Raw genomic sequence first — 24290 nt, 5'->3', positions numbered from 1 at the left:
TCCTGGGCTCCCCGAAGGCAGTGATCTTGGAGCCTGGGAGGCCCGGGCAGAACACAGCCACCCGGAGAGGCCTTGCAGATTCGAGGGCAGGAGGGAGGAAGGGGAAAGGGAAGGGGGAGAGAATGAGAATGAACCTCAGGCCTGAGAACAGGTATGGGCTGGGGGTCTTCCTGGGTGTCTCCCAGCTCTGCCCGTTAGACAAGGCTCTCTGACACAGAACATTCTGGCTGCCTTTGGGTCTGTCAACTGTTCACAGGCAGCAGCCTCAACCTGGTGAGATGAGCTGCTAGCTGCCCAAAAATGTTTTGAGGAACTGGTGCCTAGCCTCACGTGAGCTGGCGGAGATCTGTTTTTATCCCAAACAGAATGGGTTCTATGAATGGCTGTGGGGGGCCAGGGAGCTCCCTGCAATTGCAAAAGCAAAACAAAACAAAACTGTGCACAGGGTGTGTGCTCTGTGCACTAGGTTCTCCTGTGCACCGCGTGTGTTCCGTGCATGGCGGGTGTTCTGTGCACTGCGTGTGTCCTGCTGTGTACTGTGTGCTCTCCTATGGACTCTGTGTGTTCTGTGCAGTGTGTGTTCTCCTGTGCAGTGTGTTCTGTGCAGTGTGTGTGTTCTGTGCAGTGTGTGTGTTCTGTGCAGTGTGTGTGTTCTGTGCAGTGTGTGTTCTCCTGTGCAGTGTGTTCTGTGCACTGTGTGTGTTCTGTGCAGTGTTCTCCTGTGCAGTGTTTTCCTGTACACTGTGTGTGTTCTCCTGTGTGCTATGTGTGCATGTTCTTCTGTGCACTGTGTGTGCATGTTCTTCTGTGCACTCTGTATGTGTTCTCCTGTGCACTCTGTATGTGTTCTCCTGTGCACTGCATATGTGTTCTCCTGTGGCAAGGCCCACCTGGCTTTCACCAGAATTTCAGTGATCTGTAACTCACAAACAGTTAAGAAACTGTGCCTTAGTGATAAATAAAACCCAGGGGCGGGGGTCACATTTGGCCTAAAGAGTAACGTGATGTGATGAGCGGCCTTGCTGGAGGGAGGGCTCCTTGGCCACAATAGTGAAATGGATTTGAACACTATTCCGAGACCCACCTCAGGAGTGCTAGTTCCTAGTGACTTGGGGATGACTGACATCTACAAACTCCTCTGGTGAGCCAAAGTCTCCTCGGATGTCACCTGAGCCCGTCCTCCCAGCAGCCTGTGTGGCAGGAATTCCTATCACCCCCTCTCCACACAAGAGAGAACCAGACAGCACAGGTGAGGGACACAGCCGGGAAGGGTGCCACCGGATCTGAAAGGCTGCCAGAGTGATCCGGAACGGGTGATCCTAGCTTTTTAGGCCAAAAGCTAAGCAAAGACGGTAAGGCCCAGGAGGTTTCCGCAGGCCTGAGGGTCTGGGGATGCTTGTGGTAAAGAACTCTGCCCGCAGGAAGGGCCGGCAGGCTGCCAAGATTGCAGTGATTGGCTTGCAAGCCACTCTGGTGCTTTCAGAATCAGCCCGGAGAACAAGAGGCATGAGACAGCTTCCACCATCCCACCGTCTGTCATGAGGCAACATGCCGTACGCAGAAGACAGAGAAGGGGCCTGGCACCAGTCTGGGAGACGAAAGGCAAGGAAGGCGAGGGATCTGTCTGCCAATCCGAGGACAGGGCAAATGCGGACACGCGCACACAGACACACAAATATGTGTGAGCACATGCAGACGTGCCCTGATACACACAGAGATGCTGGTGCACATGCACACAGATGTGCCCTGATACAGACGCTCGTGCACACACAGACGTGCCCTGATACACAGACGCTCGTGCACATGCACTCACACGTGCACTGATAGACACTTGTGCACACGCACACAGATGTGCCCTGATACACACACACACACAAACACACTCGCCTTCCTCCCACAAGCACAGTGATTGCCCCTTCCTTCATCTTTGTTCTCGTCCCACACCCCCCAGACTCCTTCATCCCAAACTCCCCACAGGCTGGCTGGCTGATTCCAGCCTTCCCAGGTCTCTAATCTTAAAGATGACCACCATTACATAACCAGATGTTTAATGCTTTACAGAACAAACATGTTCTATACTGTGAAGTTCATTATGAACCTGAATCCCTGATCTTTAAAGCCTATCATTCAACTTATGCCTCAAGCAGCAGCATTTTTGTGTTCCACGATTTAACTTACTACACACATGTTGTGCAAAGTCACAAACCTTTGCATACATTTATGAGCTTCAGAATTTAACTGGGAAGTGTAGCACAGTCCTTTATCCCTTTGCATTGCATGGTGAGAAATGGCTAAAGCAACCATCGCCGCATTCTGTTTTGTGAGCGCAAAGGAACACCTACTCTTATCTGGGCCACTCGCCCTGGTCCTTAGGAGGATGCCGGATCCCCCTGGGACGATAATGGCAGAGGCTGCACAGCTTCCTGAAGATGTAAGTACCACAGCACCAGCCCCGGGCAGGGAGCCAGGTCAAGGGCAACGAGAAGTCTTCTGGAGACAGCACAGCAACCCACCTATCTGTGTGCACCCGCACCCACAACCGTCTTGCACTGGGCGCGTCTCGCCCAAGGCAAGGGAAGCTGAGGCCTGGCCTCACAGCGTGGCCTGGCTGTGGGCCAAGAACACAGTGAACTTTGGCTTTGCTTGGAAAACTCCTTCAGATATAGAACTCCCGGCCCCTCCTGAAAACGATCATTTTCTTAGCTGGGGCCCTGTGCTTTAGGAAAGGTTTACTGTCAGAGCTTGCTGTTCTTCTGAAACTGGGCCACTAGGCTGAGCACCTGCTCAGAGGCTTTGATGTTCTTGGAGCTGAGGTAGGAGGTGCTGTTGGGGCCCGTCTCCTCCAGGAAGTAGCGGTAGTTGGCCATGAGGCCGCAGGAGCCGGTGATGCCTTTGAGGCTCACATCCGCCATCCAGTTGATGCGCCACAGCACCGCCCCATTCTGCAGGTGGAAGTTGGCCACGGGGTTCAGCGCGTAGCCGCGGTGCTTCTCTCCATACAGGTACCAGGCGCACAGCCTCATGAGCGGAGTCTGCAGCGCCCGCACCAGGGTCTCCGACTGCACCCACTCGCTGCTGCCGAGGAGGAGCTTGAGGGTCTCGTTAGTGGGGCCACCTGTGATCTCCGAGATTTCCTTACACTCCGAATCTGTGAAGAGTTCATTCCTCCCGTGATCCTTCACTTGCGAGTTCAGAAGCCCCAGAAGCCATTTGGTGAATCCAGGTATAGGTGACAGACTCGAAAACACTCCAAGGTGAGGAAACTCTCGCTGTAAAGCATGGTTGGGGTGGAAGGGAAGGCGGAGAAAACACACAAATTCAGCAGGTACACTACCAACAGATGAGCACCTCTCAACCTACGGCTCATATGCTGCTGTGTAGTGGTCACAGTGACATTTGGTACATGTTATTTATCTTCTTTCAAGGAACTGTTGTTTTTTATTTCTTAGAGTCAGGGTCTTGCTCTATTGCCCTGGCTGGAGTGCAGTGGCGTCATCATGGCTCACTGCAGCCTCCATCTCCCGAGTCCAAGCCATCTCCTGCCTCGGCCTGCTGAGTAGCTGGGACCACAGGCACGCGCCACCAGGCCCAGCAGGAAATATTTATCAGGAACCTGATGTGTGCCAGACCCTGGAGGCATCCTGACTCCCCGAGGCAGGGCGTCTCCGTCTCCACATCCCTTCTCATGTCGGCAAAACCGAGACTAGAGTGCTCGGGGACTTGCCTAAAACCAGACAGCTGGCCAGTGGGGAGTGGGGCTTGGTGCACCGCAGCTACTCACTGCAGACCTTGTCTTTCTCGTACACTGTGCTCCTCCCATGGCCACCTGTCAGGCCCCAGAAGCTGCTCTGTTGCTGGGCACACGAGTGGCCAGGGACTGATGAGTGAGCGACGAGCTGCCCAGCCACACCACAGTGGGTGCAGAACGGGGTAGAGGAGGAGGAGGGGGACGCTGCAGGTATCTCTCCATATCACATGACACGGTTCAATCGTTATTGTTCCAACTAGGTAGAGATCTCATGATCATTTCCAACAACCCACTACTTTCGGATTATAAACCTAATACATGCTCACTATAGCTTTTTTTAAAAAAAATTAATGACAGAAGAAAATAAAACCATCATACTCCACTACATTGAGAAAACTACTCTCAATAGTCTGCTAAAGCAAACTCCTGGTGTTTCCTGATGTGATTTTTGTATGGGTGAGACACATTTTATATTTTGCATTATGAATTTATATCGTGAGCATTTTCTCATTATCATTTAAAATTCAAAAACACAGAATTTTAACCACAGAGTAATATGAAAAGAGAAGACTATTAGGATTTTCCTCACCATGTTCCTCTCATTGGGCATTCGTGGTAGCTCTCGGATTTTTTGCCTTTTATTATTATTTTTTTTTGAGACAGTCTTGCTCCCAGGCTGGAGTGCAATGGTGCAATGTTGGCTCACTGCAACCTCCGCCTCCTGGGTTCAAGTGATTTTCCTGCCTCAGCCTCCCGAGTAGCTGGGACTACAGGCATGCGCCACCATGCCTAATTTTTGTACTTTTAGTAGAGACGGGGTTTTACCACATTGGCCAGGCTGGTCTCGAACTCCTGACCCCAAGTGATCCGCCTGCCTCAGCTGGGATTGCAGGCGTGAGCCACTGAGCCCACCTGTGTTTGCTTTTGTAAACCCTGACGAGCGCCTCCATGCAGAGAGGCCATTCGTTCCCTTCTAGACCCCCTTTGAGAACTTCTAGGCAGCTGCCCAGGGGCAGGTAACTGGCACCCTCAGGACAGCGGCTGGGCTAAGGCCTAACTCCCCTGAATCCTGGGATATGCTCCTCCTCTTCCTGCCTTCCTTACCCTGCTACATTTCCCCACCCCACCCTGCTCATCACCACCCTCAGCGAAGACAGAGGAACGAGGAAACTGGGAAGGAGCTGTGGCTTATTGTTACCCGGGGGGAAACATGGCGGCGTGGTAATGAAGCCCATATGCAGCTGAATCCTGAGGGCTTCAATTTGAAACTGATTATGAATTTACTAGGAGCGTGTAAACGTTCCCACTCCACACTGTCGTCCTCGAAGGGCTCTGCTGCAGCCAACTGCAGCCCCCAACGCAGAGAACACCCTGCTCAGAGCCACTCACTAGCAAACATCTAGCTACTGCACCTAATCATTAGATTCTACTCATTGGAATTTATCCAAGCCCCTGATGAGGTTGGTGGTTTTTGAAAGCCTAGGCCCAGAGTGAACATCAATATTTCTGATGTAGGATGGTGCATGTGTTTTTCACAGGGCAGCCAAGAAAGGGGAGTTAGATCAAAACGAAGCTGATGCATTTACCTTCGAGCTGTCTGGTCTCACCTCAGCACTCCCTCACAGGCCATGAGAAGGCCCATGCTAACAGCATGTCACGTGTCAGAGGCCCTGAGAGTGTGGGCAGGGGCAGGGGGGAGGACAGGCATGGCAGGATGACCATCAGCTATGCCATCTGGCTGGGACACTTCAGAGTGACACTTACACCAGGACGACACATGAAATCAAGAGTATCCTGGGCAGGTCAGAATGAGGTCGCCCTAGAGAGCTGATGACCTCAGAACACAAGTGCATCTTGCAGGAGGCTGGGCCGGAGGCCTCTCTCAGCATCATTCTCATCTCTCTGGGAGACTCATGGCTCCTAGGAGTTGCTGAGGGGCCTCTGGCACTTCTTCTACTCCCTGATGCTCCCTTTAGCTTCTGTCTTCATCCATGTCCTTCGTGGCAGCTGACACCCCACGAGTTCACGGACCTGACCACACGGAAGCCAAGCGTGACCGGGGCTCCCTGCGCGGCGCTTACCTGCAACTCCTTGACGACTCGCTTTATGAGGAATGTTCCCAGCTCCACCCCTTGGAGTCCCTGCTGGGTCAAACTGATGGAATAAAAGATCGCAGCAGCAATTCTGTTCTTCTCTTCCGTTTCTGATGGAGGACATTCCTTCACGATTGCCTGGAAAACACCAACGATGGTCCTAAGGTTGGCCTGGCCACTCTGCAGCCCACATGGCAACCCTGTCGCTGGGACCAGAAGACAATTCTCAGAGCACTGGAAGAGCTGGAAGAGACCTCGGCTCCCCGACTGGGGTGTAGGCTATGGAGCCTAAAAGCTGCCCTGTTTCGAAAACTCTCTGGAGGAGGCAACTCCACAGCTTCCCTGGGGGTCCTCGGTGCTGCATCGTTTCTACCATTTTGAAATTTTCATGCAAACTTTGCTGAAGAGCAATGGATGTCCCTTTCTGTCTCTTTTAGGCCTCTGTGCAAACAAAAACTTGCTCCGTAACTCTCCTGCCAACACTCAGCGGTAACACACGGATCCTCGAGACCAAACAGCTCCAGTTCCTTCGGCTTCTCCTAAAGGGCTGATGTTTCCCACCACTGAATTGCTTTTCTTCCTTTTCTCTGAACCCTAGGTTTTTCAAATTGCTCAAGAGGCCATATGCAGTCCTATATACTTTTCTTTTAGGAAATATACCTTTGTTTGACTTTCTCATGTACCTTTTGGGTTTCATGCCATCTTTGTTTTTCCTAAACAGTAACACAGACGTCCCGGCGAGGCATTCTAAGAAACGAGCTAGACTAGGAAGTCGCTTAGCTGAAATCTGAGTTTACTGCCTCTCATTCTGATGGCAGCGTTTTCTAATCCCTAATACTCAGAAGCATAATCCTTAATACTCCAAAGCTCACTGGATAACAGTGGAATAGCAGGGGGCTACTTTTTCATTTGCTTTGAAGCAGGTTACACCAGCTTACTTTTGAAGAACCCATGTAAACTATTTTAACTTCTACCAGCTACCTTCGATTCTGGAAGTGGGAGTGTTTAGCTTAGACCACATAGATGAGGTCTGGTAGTCAGTCCAGGAACTTTCTGAAACAGTGTATGGAATGTGTGAGTCTATGCATATCTGTCCTGAGGAAAACGCCCTCAGTGTTTTTCCCTTCAGATTCTTAATAGGGTCAGTGACTCTTACAAAGTGAAGAAACACTGCTGTGAGGAAATGGGGAGAGCTCATGACAAGAAGGACACATCCTCTAAGGACCGAGAGGGGCCCGCTGTCCCGCACCGTGCTCTATGGAAGAGCTCTGTGGTTCACAGAACAGAACTCCCTTCACATCACTCCCAGGCTTATCTCCTCTCTTTTTTTTTTTTTTTTTTTTTGAGACGGAGTCTTGCTCTGTCGCCCTGGCTGGAGTACAGCAGCACGATCTCGGCTCACTGCAACCTCTGCCTACTGACAAGCGATTCTCGTTTGTGCCTCAGACACCCAAGTAGCTGGGACTACAGGCGCACACCACTACACCGGCTAATTTTTGTATTTTTAGTAGAGACGGGGTTTCACTATGTTGGCCAGGCTGGTCTGGAACTCCTGACCTCAGGTGATCCGGCTGCCTTGGCCTCCTGGAGTGCTGGGATTCCAGGCCTGAGCCGCCATGCCCGGTTCTCCTTTGTTTTTTAAGAAGTCTGTAAGTTATCTTGTGATTCCTTATGCAAAAATCCCAGCAATCTTTTTTTAAAGTTTTCAAAATAAAAACAAAACTTTCTTCAGTTATACGAGTGAGGTATATGTAATGTCAAAGAGGCAAAAAGAATTGTAAGGCAAAGTGAATAAAACAAAAAGAGGCGAAAAAAAAAAAAAAACCATGCATGAAGAAAAAATAACAAATTACTCCAAAATCTAATCCCCATGCCTGTTGCTGCTGCCCTTTTGATGAACACCTTTCCAGGCTGTCTCAGAGGCTCTCGGTATGCACACAAATGTACACAGGACTGCGCACCCATACACATTCTCACGTGCCCAAATGCATATGCTCAATTTACACATAAGGAAGGCATCTCCCCTCAGAGTCAGGACGTGAGCTGGGTCTGAATTCCAGTTCCACCCTTACTTGCTCTATGATCATAGGTAAGTTACAGATGTTCCCCTAAGCCTCAGTTTTCTCATAGTAATACCTAAATCAGCCAGGCGCAGTGGCTCACGCCTATAATCCCAGCACTTTCGGAGGCCAAGGACGGCAGATCACCTGAGGTCAGGAGTTCGAGACCAGCCTGGCCAACATGGTGAAACCCTGTCTCTGCTAAAAATACAAAAACATTAGTCAGGCATGGTGGCACATGCCTGTAATCCCAGCTACTCAGGAGGCTAAGGCAGGAGAATCGCTTGTACCTGGGAGGCAGAGGTTGCAGTGAGCCGAGATAGCACCATTGCACTCCAGCCTGGGCAAGAAGAGAGAAACTCTGTTTAAAACAAACAAACAAACAAACAAAAAACACCTAAATCACAGGATGCTCTGAACAGTAACACACAAAATGTGCTTCACAGACTGACAAGCACAGAGCATATACTCAACAGATTTTATTAATATTATTCATAAGACCACACCACACACAAGCTACTGTGTAAACCTGAACTTCTACTCGACAATAGGTCAAGGCTGGTTTTCCATGTCAAAATATAAACCCACATCAATATTTAAACACATGTACAGATATCCGATGTACGTGAGGCCGCGCCATGTGTCTACACCGCCCTCCTGGAGCCCATTCTCTCCTGATGGGCCCTCGGATATCATCTCCAGCCTTTCAAACTGTCAGCAATGCTGCAAGAACAGCCATCTGACTCTCAGGGCTGAGAATCTCCCCAGGAGAAGTTCCTAAGAGTGGACTTTTTAGGCCAGGAGGAATGCACATTCTGAATTTTCATCCATGTTGCCAAACTGCCCTCAGAGAAGTCAGAATGGCCCCTAGTCGCACCAACAGGACGTTGGAGTGTGACTCTTCTACACACAAACATTGTAAGGGAATGCGTTTCTCCTTGGTGATCAGGAACGTCTGCTCATATGCCCTACTCAACTTCTCTAACTTCTCAGCGGGACACCTGCTTAGGGCACTCACCTTGTGATGGGCCATCATCCACTTAGCTTCCTAACAGGCCCTCCTGTCCTCCTGGCCTAAGCAAACCTGCGCTGCCCCAGGGGTCTCATGCTCCCTGCCACCTGTCTTTAGCACTCCCATTTCCAGACCCTGCAATGTGGTCCCTGGTTCTTCTGCCCCTGTGGGCCTGCAGGAGCATTTCAGACATTGTTGCCAAACTCATCCAGGAGCAGAGCAGCTTGCCACAGGACGGGGCTATCAACCCCAAGTCCCATAACCTCCACTCGCCGGGGAGTGTCCTGGGCCCACATCAGGCATGAGAGATGTGTCTCTTTCAATTTTCTAATCAAGTATCTTTCAAAACTCCCCACAGGCACTTAACAAAAGCTGTAAAGGTGAACCATGTATGAACCAGGTATCCCGTCTCTTCTCCCTTCACAATTATTTTCTGCCTCACAAACACGTTCTGTGATAGACTTTAACTGTATCTCAACCTAAGATCAATGCAGTCAGATGAATGCTCTCCTTGCTCCATAACTGTCTTCCCGCTACACTTCTACACTCTACACCTACAAATCTGGAGATTTTATGTAACCAATTAAAAAGCCCAGAACCATTTATTTGAAAAGAAAAAAAAAAAAAAAGAGGATAAAATCAAGTAAAAACAAAACAAAACAAAACAAAAACACGAGGGGCTCTGTGCTCTGTGGGGTGCCTATCTTGTCCCTGATTGACCATCGCAGGTACCTGGATGTTGCTGGAGATGTCACCAGTCAGTGCCACATGCAAAACGACCAGGGGCTCCCCAGGAGTTGAACAGTGAGAAAAGAAGTAACATCTTCTGTAGGGCCCAACGCGGCGCTTCATGTCCATCCAGTTTTTTACAGGATGCACAGCCTCAGCCCTGGGGCGAAATTTATAAAGAGATAAGACAAATGCATAATTCACAACTTAAGTAATGGTTGCTGACTCCTATTCATACTATTCATCTAAGTCAAACAAGTTCTTTAAATAGAGCTTTAATGGACTCTTCTGGAAGAGTCAAGGAAAGTCATTTTCATGAGAAACAGCACCCACTGAGAGGAACTACAGTGAATGACCATTTTACACACAAAACGGTGCTCCAATTTTAACCCCAGTTTTAAGAGGAGTTTGTGAGGCTCCGGGGAAGGATTCATGCAGATTTTCAGGTGAAACCTAATCAAATGCTTGGTGTCGAACACTGTGTCTTCTCTTTCCTCGGGATCTCCGTGAAGCCCTGTCAGCGCTGCAAACACGGGGCTCATCTGGTGTCTTCTAGCAACCTCACCCCACTGCTATTTTGTTTTCAGCACGTGAAATGGCAGCAGGCACTGTCAGTCCTTTGAATTGGTTACATTTCAAATAGGACACTTTTCAAACCTTGGATTCCATGGGACAACTTGTAATGTGAAGACACCTACGTGCAAAGAGTCCCGGGTTGTGAGGCCACCATGACATGCTAGCCTGTGTGATACTGGGTCCTGGAGGTAACGCATGATATAGCTTGTTTAGAGATTTTAACCCAGGGAAAAATCTTAACCACCAGGTGGGCCAAATGCTGTTTTGATTACGAATGCATATGCTTGGTCCAGTGAGTTTCTGCAACTCTGATCATGGGGTCTTGGGAAGAGAGAAAATGGGCGTGTTTGCTTTAAATAAGAGGACATAAATAAGAACCCACGCAGGTCCCTGACACACGCATCGGTTTCTCTCGGTGCCCCTTCCTCTTCCTCCATGATCTTAGTATCATGTGTGGTGACGGCCGCAGCATTTGCAAATACTGTGTTTGGATTTTATTAGACTTGAAATAAACTGTACATGTGAATGAAGATAGATTGGCTTTTAGCCAATATAAAACATACATAAATATACATGAAACATATATGTACAAAGCAAATGAAAACCTTAATACTTACTCACTAATTTTCTGAAGCACTTCACACGGTGAATGCCAGGTGACCCGTTCTAGGTTCAGGAACCCGGAGGAAAACCATTCTGAGAGCATTCCTTTCAGCACGCCATTCATTTCCTGAAAAGAAGATAAAGCCCAGGCCTTCAATGGGCAACAGATCAAGCCCATCTCTGTGTTGTGGCCAGCACAGGGAATGAAAATGCTCAAGCAGACAACTGCGCAAGACGATTCTCCAAACAGCTTTTCCCGAGATTCCTCTGTGAGACTCTTATCTCAAACCGAGTCAGGCTTTCATTCAACACTCTATTTAGACTTAACTACTTCAGTCCGTAAGACCCCTGAATGGAAACAATTCAATTTGAACTAAGTTGCGTAAATCAAATAATATGTTCCAAGGTGTTCACCATAGTGAGGATACTAATTATATCGAATTAACATAACAACGAAAGATGCTCTGTAAGGGAAAACTAAGACAGCAAGGGTGTCAGCAGCACTATCCTCATCCTCTTGGGAACCTTCTTTGATACGTCAAAACATTACTCCTACGTTTCCTAAAAAAAACAAGTACTTGGTCCAGGAGCCCTATTTTATCAACTGAGAGATGTACATTTTCATATTTTAACATCTCTCAAGTCAGGATGCAGCTTTTGAATGACGGCGGGTCACAGTCTAATTGGCAGCATTATTTTTTTTGAGAGATGGGGTCTCACTCTGTCACCCAGGCTGCAGTGCAATGGCATGAACACAGCTCACTACAGCCTTGACCTCCTGGGCTCACGTGATCCTCCTGTCTCAGCCCTCCAAGTAGCTGGGACTACAGGTGAGTTCCACACGCCCGGGTAAATTTTTTTTGTATTCTTTTGTAGAAATGGGGTTTTGCCATATTGCCCGGGCTGATCTCGAGCTCCCGAGGTCAGGCAATCCACCTGCCTCGGCCTCTCAAAGTGCTGGGATTACAGGCACGAGCCACTGCGCCTCGCCATAACTGGCAGCATTTTAAATCTACCTTAGAGGGACATAATAGTATATGTGGCAACCAATGCATTTCAGAGGTGATGAAATTATCTTAATTTTGCTTCAATTATTTATACCTTTATTATCTCTTATCTACTTCCAAAAATGATGTGAATTGACTCGACCACCCAAGATATATTTGCACTGAAGCTTTTCCAGCAAGACCAGAACAGAAGGCCCTGAGCAGGAGCAGCGTCGTCTCGGTGTCGCCTGCACAGCCACAGCTTGTTGTTCTCCAATGGCTGTATCCTTTTCTTCCAAATTAACAGAAGCCTCGCTTTTCAGCTAGGGACACAGCTGTCCAGAATAAAGACTGCCCTGTGGCTGGGGGTAGCCATGTGACAGAGTTCTGGCCAATGAGGGGTAAGCAGAGGTCTCCTGCAGCCACTTTGGGGAACTTGGAAAGACAGCAGGAGCAAGCCCTTGGCCCATCTTTCTCTTTGTCCTTTCCACTGCAGACTGGAAGGCGGTGTGATGGCTGGCACTGGAGCAGCCATCTTGGGCTGCTTTGGAGATGAAGGTTTTTCTGGGCAGAGCGACAAGATTCAAGTCTGGATCCACCAAGAGCACCAAAGAGCAGAATCAGCTCTGGGCTGCCGACCTCCAGACTTTCACACGAGAGACAAACTTCTGTCATATTCAAATCACTGCTATTTTGGGTCTTTGTTACTCATAAATTATGTATCAACAGATCCACTGAACATTATTGTTAAATAACAGTAAACATCTCAGGACATCTGATAAAAGAATGACCTTCTGAATCTCTCTATAAGGGTCATGAAGAACACAATGGGCAACACCTATAAAGAGTGGCTTTATAACAGCTATTTTCTTTTCTTTTCTTTTTTTTTTTTTTTTTTAAGAGACGGAGTCTTGCTCTGTCACCCAGGCTGGAGTGCAGTGGTGCAATCTCAGCCCACTGCAACCTCTGTCTCCCAGGTTCAAGTGATTCTCCTGCCTCAGCTTCCAAATTTTATAAAATCATTTTACTTTTTAATTCCTGCTAAAGGGTGAAAGGACTCAGCACTTTGTCACCTGGGGAAGACTTGCAGGTTTTGGAATGGTGGCTCAGAGACGTTTTCGGAAGGAGGTGAGATCTCCCTTTACATGTTTAAGCACTAGGGCATGAAGGAGGCCACAAATTTGTTCTGTGTGACCCCATGGGGACTGGGAAAGTAAATCTAGACCGACTGGTGTAAGTGATGGACAGTCAGACATGGACTCAATTTAGTGTAAAGAGGAACTTTTGAATAGCGGGAGCTGTCCACAGAAGTCATCCTGGGAGACGGTGACCCTCAGCACAAGCACAGGTGGACAGAACTCAGCAGAGCTGTTTGAAAACAGACTTAAGCATTGGATAGGTGGCTGAACCAGACGATCTCTGCAATTCCTTTTAACTTTACATTCCATCACTGAATCTCCTTTACTTGGTTGTAAACTCCATAAAGGCAGGGTCCACTTCTGATTCATTTCTACGGTTCGCAAAGCGTTTACCAATAGATTGATATCAAATGAGAAAGATGGAAAAATGGAACGAACGGTGATTAGTACGTAGCGGGAGGGGAGGATGAGAGAGACTGTTTGCTAGGTGTCACGGAATGGCCCTTTATAAAACTGTATTTTCTGCATTTGACTACAGCGGCTCTTAATCTTCCTGGGATCCTCTCACACTCTTGAGTATGTGTTAAAAACCACAGGCCCTGTCCCCAGAACATTGCAAACACATTAATAAAATTGGGCACCTGTTTTCCTGGGGTTCATGGACTCCTCTGATACTTACCTATGGACTATCCCAGGGGCCAGAGGACTTCTGTACCCCAGGTTAGGAACAGATGAGCTGAGCTCTGTGTAAGAGGTACCGGCATCTCTCTTACATTCATGATAGGAAAAAAGCTGAAAATACCTAGTTTTACTATCAGTTCAATATTAATTATGAAAGAAATGGTTTGGCTGATGAAAGCTCCTCCCCTACAAATCTCTTCATTCTATTTTGGGCTCCTGACAGCTACAAAATGTGACACTGGGACACGAGAACTGGGAATCTGGGCTAAAGGTCAGAAGTCTCCGTTGCTCAGTTCTAACACCGGCAGCAGCTGCTCAGGCACGCCGCGAGGTTGCCGGGATACAAACACCACCAGGGAAAGAAGCCTCCGCGACTGTGCGTGCATTAATTCAGCCACCATTTATCACCAATACAAGACTGAGAAACACAACTGCTGGGAATATCCTGGCGATGCTAAGGGTAGCGACAGTTCTCAGTGTATTCTGCTGGAGTGCTTCTTATTTTTTTTTTTTCAGAGGCAGGTCTTGCTATGTTGGCCAGGCTGAACTCCCGTGCTCAGCTGAACCTCGCAAGTAGCAGGGACTACAGGTGCGTGCCACTGCATCCAGCTCTGTGTATTCTGTATTGTTAATTCCATTGACTTGTATGACACTGTTTAGACCAGCCAACTTTTCCTTTTAAAAGATAAAATGGTTCCCTCTCTTTTGAAGCTCTATCAAGATCTGCTTATTTTGGTATGGAAGAAAAGTCACCTTCCCTTGCCCAGAAGCCCTGGGTTGGGGAAGGGAGTGGAAAGCCATGGATGAGGGTAGCACTGCAGAGGCTGAGAAACTTGGGGACAATTCCCACTCACATAAGCTTCCACTCCGCAGGTGTACACTTTATACTATGGATATACTTTCCTATCTCAAAATAAGTACCATTTAGCACAGCTAAGCACAGAATTTACTAGACCCAACAAAGAGTACTCTATTAACTAAAAGGCAGAGGATACACAAGGGTCTAGCATGGCCGGGTGGCTGTGGCAGTGGGAACCAGGTCCCTCTCTAGTGTCTGTGCCTCTGTTAAGGTTTGAACACCTCTCATTCCACCGAGGTCCAAACTGCCCATCAGGAACCCTTTCCACGAATTAAAGGCCAACCTCCCTTGAGTGCCCACAAACTGCTGAACCATGCTCAGACCTTCCCCTCTACTGGGGATTCGACTCGGTTTCACTGGGATTTCACCTCCAAGAAACTGAAGTCATCAACCAACTGGGCCTCTGGAGAAAAACAAAAAGCCTATAAACCACCACTCCCTAGACACATCACATCCTCATTCCCACACCTACCACACAACCACAGGGACACACATACCTACAAACTCCTCCACGTTTTGTGGCCACAAATCCAGGCACGGTAACAAACCTCCAAACTCACTTAGACCAGAGGAAAAGAACATTTTAAAAAGAAAGCACACAGCCGGGCACAGTGGTTCACACTTGTAATTCCAGCACTTTGGAAGGCCAAGACGGGCAGATCATCTGAGGTCAGGAGTTCGAGACCAGCCTGGCCAACATAGCAAAACTCCGTCTCTACTAAAAATACAAAAATTAGCCAGTAGTGTTGGCAAGTGCCTGTAATCCCAGCTACTCGGGAGACTGAGGTGGGAGAATAACTTGAACCCAGGAGGCGGAAGTTGAAGTGAGCCGAGATTGTGCTGCTGCACTACAGCCTGGGCAACAGAGCAAGACTCTGTCTCAAAAAAAAAAAAAAAAATCAGATAAAAAAATAGATCACATAGGTTACAATATCAGATTCCAGTTGACAGTTTATATGTACAGAAAAATGTAACTCTATTCTCAGACTGATTTAAATGTTTAAATGACAGGGATTTAAAAAAAATTACACTTGGGCTCACACCGATCTATAATCCCAGCACTTGGGACTGGAGGATTGCTTGCTTGAGGCCAGAAGTTCAAGACCAGCCTGGGAAACACAACAAGATCCCATCTCTAAAAAAAAAACATAAACAACAAAACAAAAACCCATCTATATATATACACACACACACACACACACACACACACACACATACACATACATATATATGTGTATATATGAGAAAACTACGCAGAGCAAGGGAAGGGGAAGGGAATTAACAGGTTCGGCTACTAACAGTTATATGCACTGAATGTAAGGTTGGGGTTTCTAGGTAAAGAAATGGAAGGGGCACAATAAAGCAATCACAAAAAGGCTCCTGCAGCCATTATGTCCTAACCATATGCAGAGGCAAAGATCAGGCTGCCATTATTCATTCTGTTTGATATCTCTGGTCCACAGGACTTCTGGCCTAATATTACAGTATGCAATGTATTTTTTTTCCCCTTATGTATATAGACAGCCTTGGTCAAAAAGCAAGGAAATGTGTGAATGTCTGAGGACTCAGCAGCCTCTGTATTTCCCAGGGGCCAGCTCCTTTCTTTCAACAGTCAAGTCTGGATGTGAGTGTGTTCAGTCGTGTTCCTTCCCAACGATGTGACAACCAAGAGTTTTCCTGAGTGGGGAAGAACAAAAGGATGTATTCCACAACATCTCACAGAACCAGGGAATTCAGAATTGGACCGGATGTGAGAAATCAACGAGGGACAAAGCTGGCCAGTGTCTGATAGGAGGACCCTCCCAGCTGGGAAGAAACCTTTCCAGCCCTTCGTGGCTTCCTTCCAGGCTCAAAAATCTACGACAGAGTGTGGGGCAGTCTCACCTCCACATAAATGCTGAATGATTAGTGTGTCAAGTATGTCTCATGCCAGGGCACCCAGGAATCTATTGCAATGACTCATTCATCACTCTGCTATGCAAGAAATTTAAGATAAGTTTCCCAGTTTTCGAGGAGCTGATCACTTACTTGGGGGGATGATATATTGCCAAGTACTATGTGCAAGTGTGGATCAGAAAAGCTCAGCTATTCAGACCGGGCTTGAGACCAGAACATGACGATTCAACACGGTAAGAATTCTTGAGTGATTTCATGTCATGCAATTAGCAACTGTGGGCTTTCTGTCTGAGAATCTTATGGCCAAAGATGCCTGGCCCTCAGTAACAGCACTGTAAATTAACCAGCTATCATGGGGAATCAAATCATGGCCACTGTTGTCACTCTTGACATTAATCCCATACTTAATTATGCCCGATTTTATGCATCTAAGTAGCCAAAAAAGGTAAGAAAGTTTCTAATAAACATCTGATTAACTCACACAGTAAGACAGTGATACAGCATAGGGCAAAGAACCCTGGATTTGGGTGGGTGATCAGCAAGAGTTTTTTGCTCTGAATTTAAGGACAAGTCACACAACCTGAGCATCTTCTCCTTTACTGTAAAAGGGATACGTGTTATCACCCACGTAAGACTGAAGGAATGAAAATGAAACTATTAAACCAGTATTAGAGTTCTTAAATGGGTCAGGTCATAACCACTCAATCGTTCAATTTTTTTTTTTTTTAACTCCAACTGTACATAACAAACTTCTGAATGTCCAAAACTTCCTGAAACATTTACATCATTTTTCATTAATTAAAAGGGCAGGTTAAGCCTGGGCAAAATGGTGAAACGCACCCTCTACAAAAAAATAACAAAAAGCCGGGCATGTGGCCTGCGCCTGTAGTTCCAGCTACTCAGGAGGCTGAAGTGGGAAGACTGCTTGAGCCTGGGGAAGTCGAGGCTGCAGTGAGCCGTGAAAGCACCACTGTACTCCAGCCTAGGGAACAGAGTGAGACCCTATCTCAAAAAAAAAAAAAAAAAAAGAAAAGAAAAGAAAAAAAAGGGCGGGGGGGCAGGCTAGTGTTTCGCCGTATTTAATACTAACAATATAAAAGGACAGTATATGCTTTAGGCCTTCTTTCGGGTCATAATCATTTAAATCTCAAAGTCTGTATCTGCATCTAACACGAATGAACTGTGCTAATGCCTGATTACCTCAAGTCAACTCAGAATCATCACAGTAAGTACCGAACTCAGGGTGTTAAATGTCCTCCCAAAAGTCACGGAGCACAGAGAAGGCCAGAAGCCATAGAGACTCCGGAGTGGTGCTGGTGGTGACCTTGAGTCCTATTTACCTTTGTGTATTTCACAGGACTTCTCAGGACAATGTCTCACACATAGCGGGTGCCCAATTAACCTCTGAAACACTATTCAGGGTCTCAGAAGGCTGCCTGATGCTCAGCCTGATGCTCAAGTTCAGGTATACCATATAGATGAAACACTTTAATCAGCTACAACAATTAAAAAAGAGACTGTAGAGCACACACTAATCAGGTACGGGAGGTGACAGTTACCTTCAAGGCCACCAAATGCTGAGTATTTAGTAAACACTATACAAGTGAGGACTTCAAGGACAGACTGGAGGGAGGCGGGGGTGTGCTCTGACGAGGCCAGGACTCAGCGTGGGAAGGGGAGAGTTGGTGAGCTGTAACTGCGGGCGAAGTGAGCGTGGTTTCAGGCAGGGAAGGTGGGGTGTGTGGGGCTTGGAGGGGGCAAATGAGGACTACTCGAGGAGGGCGGCCAGTCCGCGCTGCCGGGGGGTCGAGTGCAGGCCCCTTACCCGGACGTCCGGCCCCTCCACCAGCTTGAGGGCCTGAGCCTCGAGCAGGTCGGCCCGCAGCTGCACCAGGAAGCGCACGCCGCCGTCCAGCTTGCTGATGTGGTGGAAGAGGCCGCGGTAGCGCGGCACCAGCGCGTAGCGCAGCCGGTCCTCGGCCTGCAGCAGCACCGCCGCCTCCCGCTGCTGCTGGCGCAGCTGGAGCACGCCGGCGCTCTGCTCCGCCACCTGGCCGTGGTCCACGCCGAAGCCCCGCGCCAGGCGGCCCAGCAGCTCGGCCCGCTCGGCTGTCTCGGCCAGCCCGCCGTAGAAGCTCACGAAGTCCGCGCACTGACCCTCGGCGGGCGCCGGTGTTTTCTCGCGCAGCTCGTAGGCCGGTGTCGGCGGCACCGCGCGGCGCAGCAGCTCGTCCATGGCCCGCTCCAGGGCGCCAGTCGCCTGCCCGCTAGCCAGCCGGGGCCCGGGCGGCCGCGGGGTAAACCGCAGCGGGAGGAGACGCCTGGCCGTCAAGCCTGGCCCGAGGCCTCGCATGGTGCCGAAAACAGCTGCCGAAGGGGAGCGCAGCCGCCGCTGCCGCGCTTCCGGCTTCCGGCTTCCGGCGCACGCTGGCCCCATTGGCCGAGGCCGGGGGCCGGGATGGGTAGGCGGCCAATTGGAGGGCGGGGCGGCGGGGCGAGGCGGCGGGGGCGGAGCGGCTCTGGCGGAGGCCCTAGGCCAAGTGTGGCTAAAGGTTACCGGCCCGCGGCTGGGGTGCTTCGGTGCCTCCTCCGGCTCAGCTGGCGGCTTGTCCTCTGGTCCTAACACCTGGCCGCCTAAAGGCACCGGCCCAGCCCCTCCTCTCTTCCCCGACCGCACTGCACAAGTGCCGCCTCCTCTCTAGATCTGAGCGCCTCCAGCCTCCAGGTGCATCAGAGTCACCTGGGAACTCCTGTACTCGAGGATTCCTGGGCTCTGAAATCAGAATCCTGGAGATTCAGATTCAGTGTCTGGCAGGAGCCAAAGAATCTGCGTGCTTAAAGGTGTTTGTGGCAATCCTGTAGCCTTTGTTTGACCCCTGCCTAGGCACTCAGCATTCGCGTCAGGGTCTTCTTACACAGATGACTCCCAGAGCCACAGAGGTTGGAGGGGTGTGTGTGTGTGAAGAGAGAGAGAATATGTCTATATGTAGGCATGTATATACACATACGTATGCATATACACATACATATGTACGTAAGAGAGACAGAGACAGAGAGACTGATGGAAAGCCATGCCCTTGAGCAAATGCCAGGATGACACAGAGTTTTCTTTGAAATAGTTTTCAGATAATTGCAATTACCAAGAGAGATTTATTTTGTCCTCTAGAAAGTTAGGCCTGAACTCTATTTCTCCCTCCTTCCCCAATCCATTACAATTTGTAGACGAGAATGTCACATACCAACCATGTCTCCCACATGCAAAATTGCCGGAGGCATTATGAAACAGTGGGATTTTGTTCCACTCAGATGGAAATATAGCATCTTTGGTTGGAGGGTGAGGGAGCCATGTACTTGGTTGACTACATCTAGGTGCTAGGATTTCTATAGGTAGAACCCTCTGGTGCAGGTCTTGCAGGATGAAGACACCGGGAGGTAGTTCTGTATGAGGACAGCTTTTGCTAGGTGTGTCTCATCTTATGGGCCACGAAGAAACTATGTTTGGCTCATTCTGCCAAGACACACACACACAAAACAATCTGAAGGCCTAGTGGTGGCTTTTGAGCACACATCTCCGTTCCTCTTTTCTAAGAAGTGGTGAAACCATATTGCCAGCTGGCTAAGGGAGTTGGTCTGGTCAAAACTCTGGTGTTTGTTTTCCTTGTTGAGTGAGCTCTTGTCTATCATAGGATACTGCTGCCTTGCTTTAGGAATCTTGTCTTGAAAGCTTGACTTTGCTTAAGCATTTGCTAAGTGTCGTACCCCCACAACCCTGTTTCTTTCTCAACTTTCCCAGTGCCTTCCTTTTAATGTAATTTCTGGCTTCTGTTTTTTTTTTCTCTGTGTTTATACTTGTTTTTCTCTAGGTGTCAACAGCCATCTTCTGCTTTTTCCCCACTCAGGTCCTTATTTCAAAAGACTGCTCTAATCCAAAAATGAAATTAAGAAAACAGTTCTATTTACAAGAACATCTAAAAGGGTAAAAGAAATGTGTTTAACCAAGGAAGTGTGAGACTGGTAGATGGAAAACCATAGAACAGTATTGAAGGAAATTAAACAAGACCTGAACAAATGGAATGGTCCATGCATGGTTCATGGACTGGAAGATGTACTATTGTTAATATAGCTAATATGGTTTGGATCTGTGTCCCAACCAAATCTCACGTTTGATTGTAAGCCCAGTGTTGGAAGTGGGGCCTGGTAAGAAGTGACTGGATCATAGGGGTAGAGCTCTCATAAATGGGTTAGCACCATCCCCCCTTGGTACTGTATAGTGAGTTTTCAGGAGATCCGGTTGTTTAAAAGTGTGCATCACCACCCCCTCTCTTTCTCCTGCTCTGGCCATGTGAAGCTCCTCACTTCCCCTTTGCCTTCCACCATGAATGGAAGCCTCCTAAGGCCTCCCCAGAAGCAGAAACCACTATGTCTCCTGTACAACTTGTGGAACCATGATCCAATTAAAGCTCTTTTCTTTCTGAATTACCCAGTCTCAAGTATTTCTTTACAGCAGCGTGAGAACAGATTAATACAATGGCAATACTCCCCAAATTAACCTACAGATCTAATACAATCCCTATTAAAATTTTTCAACTGCCCTTTTTTTTTTTTTTTTTTGCAGAAATAGAAAAACGTATTCTAATATTTATATAGAAATGCTGGGGGCCCTGAGTGGCCAAAACAATCTTTAAAAAGAAGAACAAACTTACTACAAAGCCACAGTAATCAAAATAATGTGGTACTGGCAGAAAGATAAAACACAAAAATCAATAGAATAAAACTGAACATCCAGAAATAAACCCATACATCTATGGTCAATTGATTTTTTTTTTTTTTTTTTTTTTTTTGAGACAGAGGCTCACTCGGTCACTCAGGCTGGAGTGCAATGGCATGGTCTTGGCTCACTGCAACCTCCTCCTCCCGGGTTCAAGTGATTCTCCTGCCTCAGCCTCCTGAGTAGCTGGGACTACAGGTGCGTGCCACCACACCCAGCTAATTTTTGTATTTTTAGGAGAGACAGGGTTTCACTATGTTGGCTAGGCTGGTCTTGAACTCCTAACCTTGTGATCTGCCTGCCTTGGCCTCCCAAAGTGCTGGGATTACAGGCGTGAGCCACTGTGCCGGCTTGGTCAATTGATTTTTGACAAAGGTTTTAAGACCATTCAGTGGGTAAAAGAGAGTCTTTTCAACAAATGGGATGGGGACAACTAGACATCTACAAGCAAAATAACAAACATAGACCCCTACTTACCTCACAGCATATATAAGAATTAACTCAAAATGGATCAAAGACCTAAATGTAACAGCTAAGACTATAAAATCCTTAGAAGGGAAAATAGGTGTAAATCTTCATGACTTTGCAATATGATTATTTCTTAAATATGACATCACAAGCGCAAACAACAAAAGAAAAACAGATAACTTGGACCTCATCAAAATGAGAAACTTTTATGCATTGAAGGACACCATCAATAAAGTAAAAAGATGAGCGACAGAGTGGGAGAAATATTTGCAAATCATATATCTGATAAGGGTCTGTATCTGGATTATATAAAGAATTCTGGCCAGGTGTGGTGGCTCACGCCTGTAATCCCAGAACTTTGGTAGGCTGAGGCAGGTGAATCACGAGGTCAGGAGATCGAGACCATCCTGGCTAACATGGTGAAACCCCATCTCCACTAAAAATACGAAAAATTAGCCAGGCGCGGTGACTCACGGCTGTTATCTCAGCAGTTTGGGAGGCCAAGGTGGGCAGATCACGAAGTCAGGAGTTGAAGACCAGCCCGGCCAAGATGGTGAAATCCCGTCTTTACTAAAAATACAAAAATTAGCCGGGCGTGGTGGCAGGTGCCTGTGATTCCAGGTACTCAGGAGGCTGAGGCAGAGAATTACTTGAACCCGGGAGGTGGAGGTTGCAGTGAGCTGAGATTGTGCCACTGCACTCCAGTCTGGGCAACAGAGCGAGACTCTATCTCAAAAGAAAACAAACAAACAAAACAAAACAGAACTACCTCAGAGGCATTAGCATTTCTCTACCAGTTTCAAAGACTCAGTAGAGAGAATCTGATTGGTTCAGTTTGGATCAGGGCTAGACTGGGATACAGGGTAGCGTGGAGCCCTCAGAGGTGTTAGGGATTTAGCCTTTTGGGTGGGGACACAGTGTTCAGATAAGAAGGGTGTGGGCTAGGCAGTTGTCCCAAAAGATGTCTACTTTAAGTATAAAAAAAAATTAGGCTGGGTGCAGTGGCTCACGTCTAAAATCCCAGCACTTTGGGAGGCTGAGATGGGTGGATCACCTGAGGAGTTTGAGACCAGCCTGGCCAATATGGTGAAACTCCATCTCTACTAAAAATACAAAAAATTAGCTGGGCGTGGTGGCGCAAGCCTGTAATCCCAGCTACTCGGGAGGCTGAGGCAGGAGAATCACTTGACCCTGGGAGGTGAAGGCTAGAGTGAGCCCAGATTGCACTATTGCACTCCAGCCTGGGGAACAAGAGTGAAACTCTGCCTCAAAAAAAAATAAAAAATAAAAATAAAAATAAATAATAAATAAAAATAAAGAACATCTTGGAAAAAAGAAAAAATAAATAATCACCCATAATCCTAGCATCTTAATCACTAGAGCTTTTATTTCTGCAAATCCTTTCAGTATTTGTCCACAGGCCAACATATTTTTTAGAGTTGTAATCACTGTGTTTGTGCTGTTGATTTTGGTTTTTTTCACTTGCCATCATGTTACAAACACTTCCCACGTTTCTAAATCACCTTCATAATTATCCTTTTTAATGGCTGCATAACATTCAATTGAGTGTATGTACCATAATTGTTGTAATCACTTTCCCATTTCTGGATATTTACATAATTTCTAATTATTTTTTTTGCTATTATATATATACATCTCGTACTGTAGGAAATACTTTCGTGCATACTAATGTTTTTTTCTTTACTTGAATTGCCCACATTACTTAAAAAGACCAAATAGGATAAAATTTCCCATGAAATGTCAAGCTAACCAAGCAGCCTAGAAAGAAGAGAGACTCATAAACTCACCGGGGATCGGAAATGCAGCCACAATTCCAGGAGACCCCCTTCCCACCAGGGAAGCCCCTATTCTCTCACCCCTGCTGTTTCGGCCTCTTTCCCTCACCGACAGTGCACTGACATTGTCTGCAGTATGAATGTGCTGCTGTAGATTTCTATTTTCATTGGTGTGGTATCTGGGTTGGTTTGCCTATGCTGTTGCAATGCTACTATGAACATCCATGGACATGACTCCTGGTCCTGAGGCACATGTGTAACGGTCTTTCTAGACCAGTTTCTCAACCTTGACGTGATATTTGGGGTTGGATCCTTCTTTGTTATGGGGGCTGTCTGTGCATTGTGGATGCTCAGCAGCACTTCTGACCTTGACCCTCTAGAAGCCAGGAGGAGTTCCTGGTAAGAAGACATGTATCAAACATGTCTTCCTGCTATTGAGAATCGCTGCTCTGGACTAATGCCCCTCCTGCTATTAAGAATCACTGCTCTGGATAATGGTTTTCAAACCTTGCTACACTTTAGAATCACATGAGGAGATAAAAAAAATTTTTCACTAGCCTGGGCAACATGGCAAAACCCCATCTCTACAAAAAATACAAACATTAGCCAGGTGCGATTGTACACGCCTAGGGAGGCTGAGGTGGGAGGATCACTTGAGTCCAGGGAGAGTGAGGCTGCAGTGAGCTGAGATTATGCCACTGCACTCCAGCTTGAGTGACAGAGTGAGACTCTGTCTCAAGAAAATTAAAAAAAATTAGGCCCAGCACAGTGGCTCATACCTGTAATCCCAGCACTTTGGGAGGCTAAGGTGGGTGGATCATTTGAAGCCAGGATCATTTGAGGCCAACCTGGCCAACATGGTGAAACCCTGTCTCC

At 47.6% G+C, this 24290-nt stretch overlaps 1 protein-coding gene and 1 long non-coding RNA gene across 5 annotated transcripts; one reads left to right on the top strand and one right to left on the bottom strand.

Moving 5' to 3' along the window:
• Nucleotides 1-2031: 2031 nt before the first annotated feature.
• LOC105496760 (malonyl-CoA decarboxylase) lies at nucleotides 2032-18763 on the bottom strand. Its single transcript, XM_011767338.3, has 5 exons — nucleotides 18208-18763; nucleotides 10836-10948; nucleotides 9646-9802; nucleotides 5830-5979; nucleotides 2032-3269 (listed from the first exon to the last, which is right to left on the bottom strand). The coding sequence occupies exons 1-5, from the start codon at nucleotides 18733-18735 to the stop codon at nucleotides 2736-2738; spliced, it is 1482 nt and encodes a 493-aa protein (XP_011765640.2). The 5' UTR covers nucleotides 18736-18763; the 3' UTR covers nucleotides 2032-2735.
• LOC139359930 (uncharacterized) lies at nucleotides 3165-18157 on the top strand. Of its 4 annotated transcripts, none has more exons than XR_011616624.1 (4): nucleotides 3165-3254; nucleotides 11979-12208; nucleotides 12304-14216; nucleotides 16007-18157. It is a non-coding gene; the product is annotated as an uncharacterized lncRNA (long non-coding RNA). The 4 variants fall into 4 exon arrangements; XR_011616622.1 differs by adding an exon at nucleotides 5756-11651 and having other exon boundaries at nucleotides 12304-18157; XR_011616623.1 differs by adding an exon at nucleotides 5725-11651 and having other exon boundaries at nucleotides 3177-3254; nucleotides 12304-18157.
• Nucleotides 18764-24290: the final 5527 nt, after the last annotated feature.

This window comes from Macaca nemestrina, chromosome 18 (genome assembly GCF_043159975.1).
Source record: "Macaca nemestrina isolate mMacNem1 chromosome 18, mMacNem.hap1, whole genome shotgun sequence".
Classification (NCBI taxonomy): domain Eukaryota; kingdom Metazoa; phylum Chordata; class Mammalia; order Primates; family Cercopithecidae; genus Macaca; species Macaca nemestrina.
The sequence above is the reverse complement of the archived record's forward strand: the minus strand, read 5'-3'. Positions and strand labels throughout refer to the sequence as shown.

What these genes read in the sequence shown, in the direction of transcription:
- LOC105496760 (XM_011767338.3), bottom strand. Translation starts at nt 18,735, where the DNA reads ATGCGAGGCCTCGGGCCAGGCTTGACGGCCAGGCGTCTCCTCCCGCTG. An exon ending in TGGAGGGGCCGGACGTCCGG is followed by an intron (nt 10,949 to 18,207) that starts GTAAGGGGCCTG and finishes TCTTCTTTTCAG; the next exon opens with GAAATGAATGGCGTGCTGAA. An exon ending in ACATCTCCAGCAACATCCAG is followed by an intron (nt 5,980 to 9,645) that starts GTACCTGCGATG and finishes GGTGTTTTCCAG; the next exon opens with GCAATCGTGAAGGAATGTCC.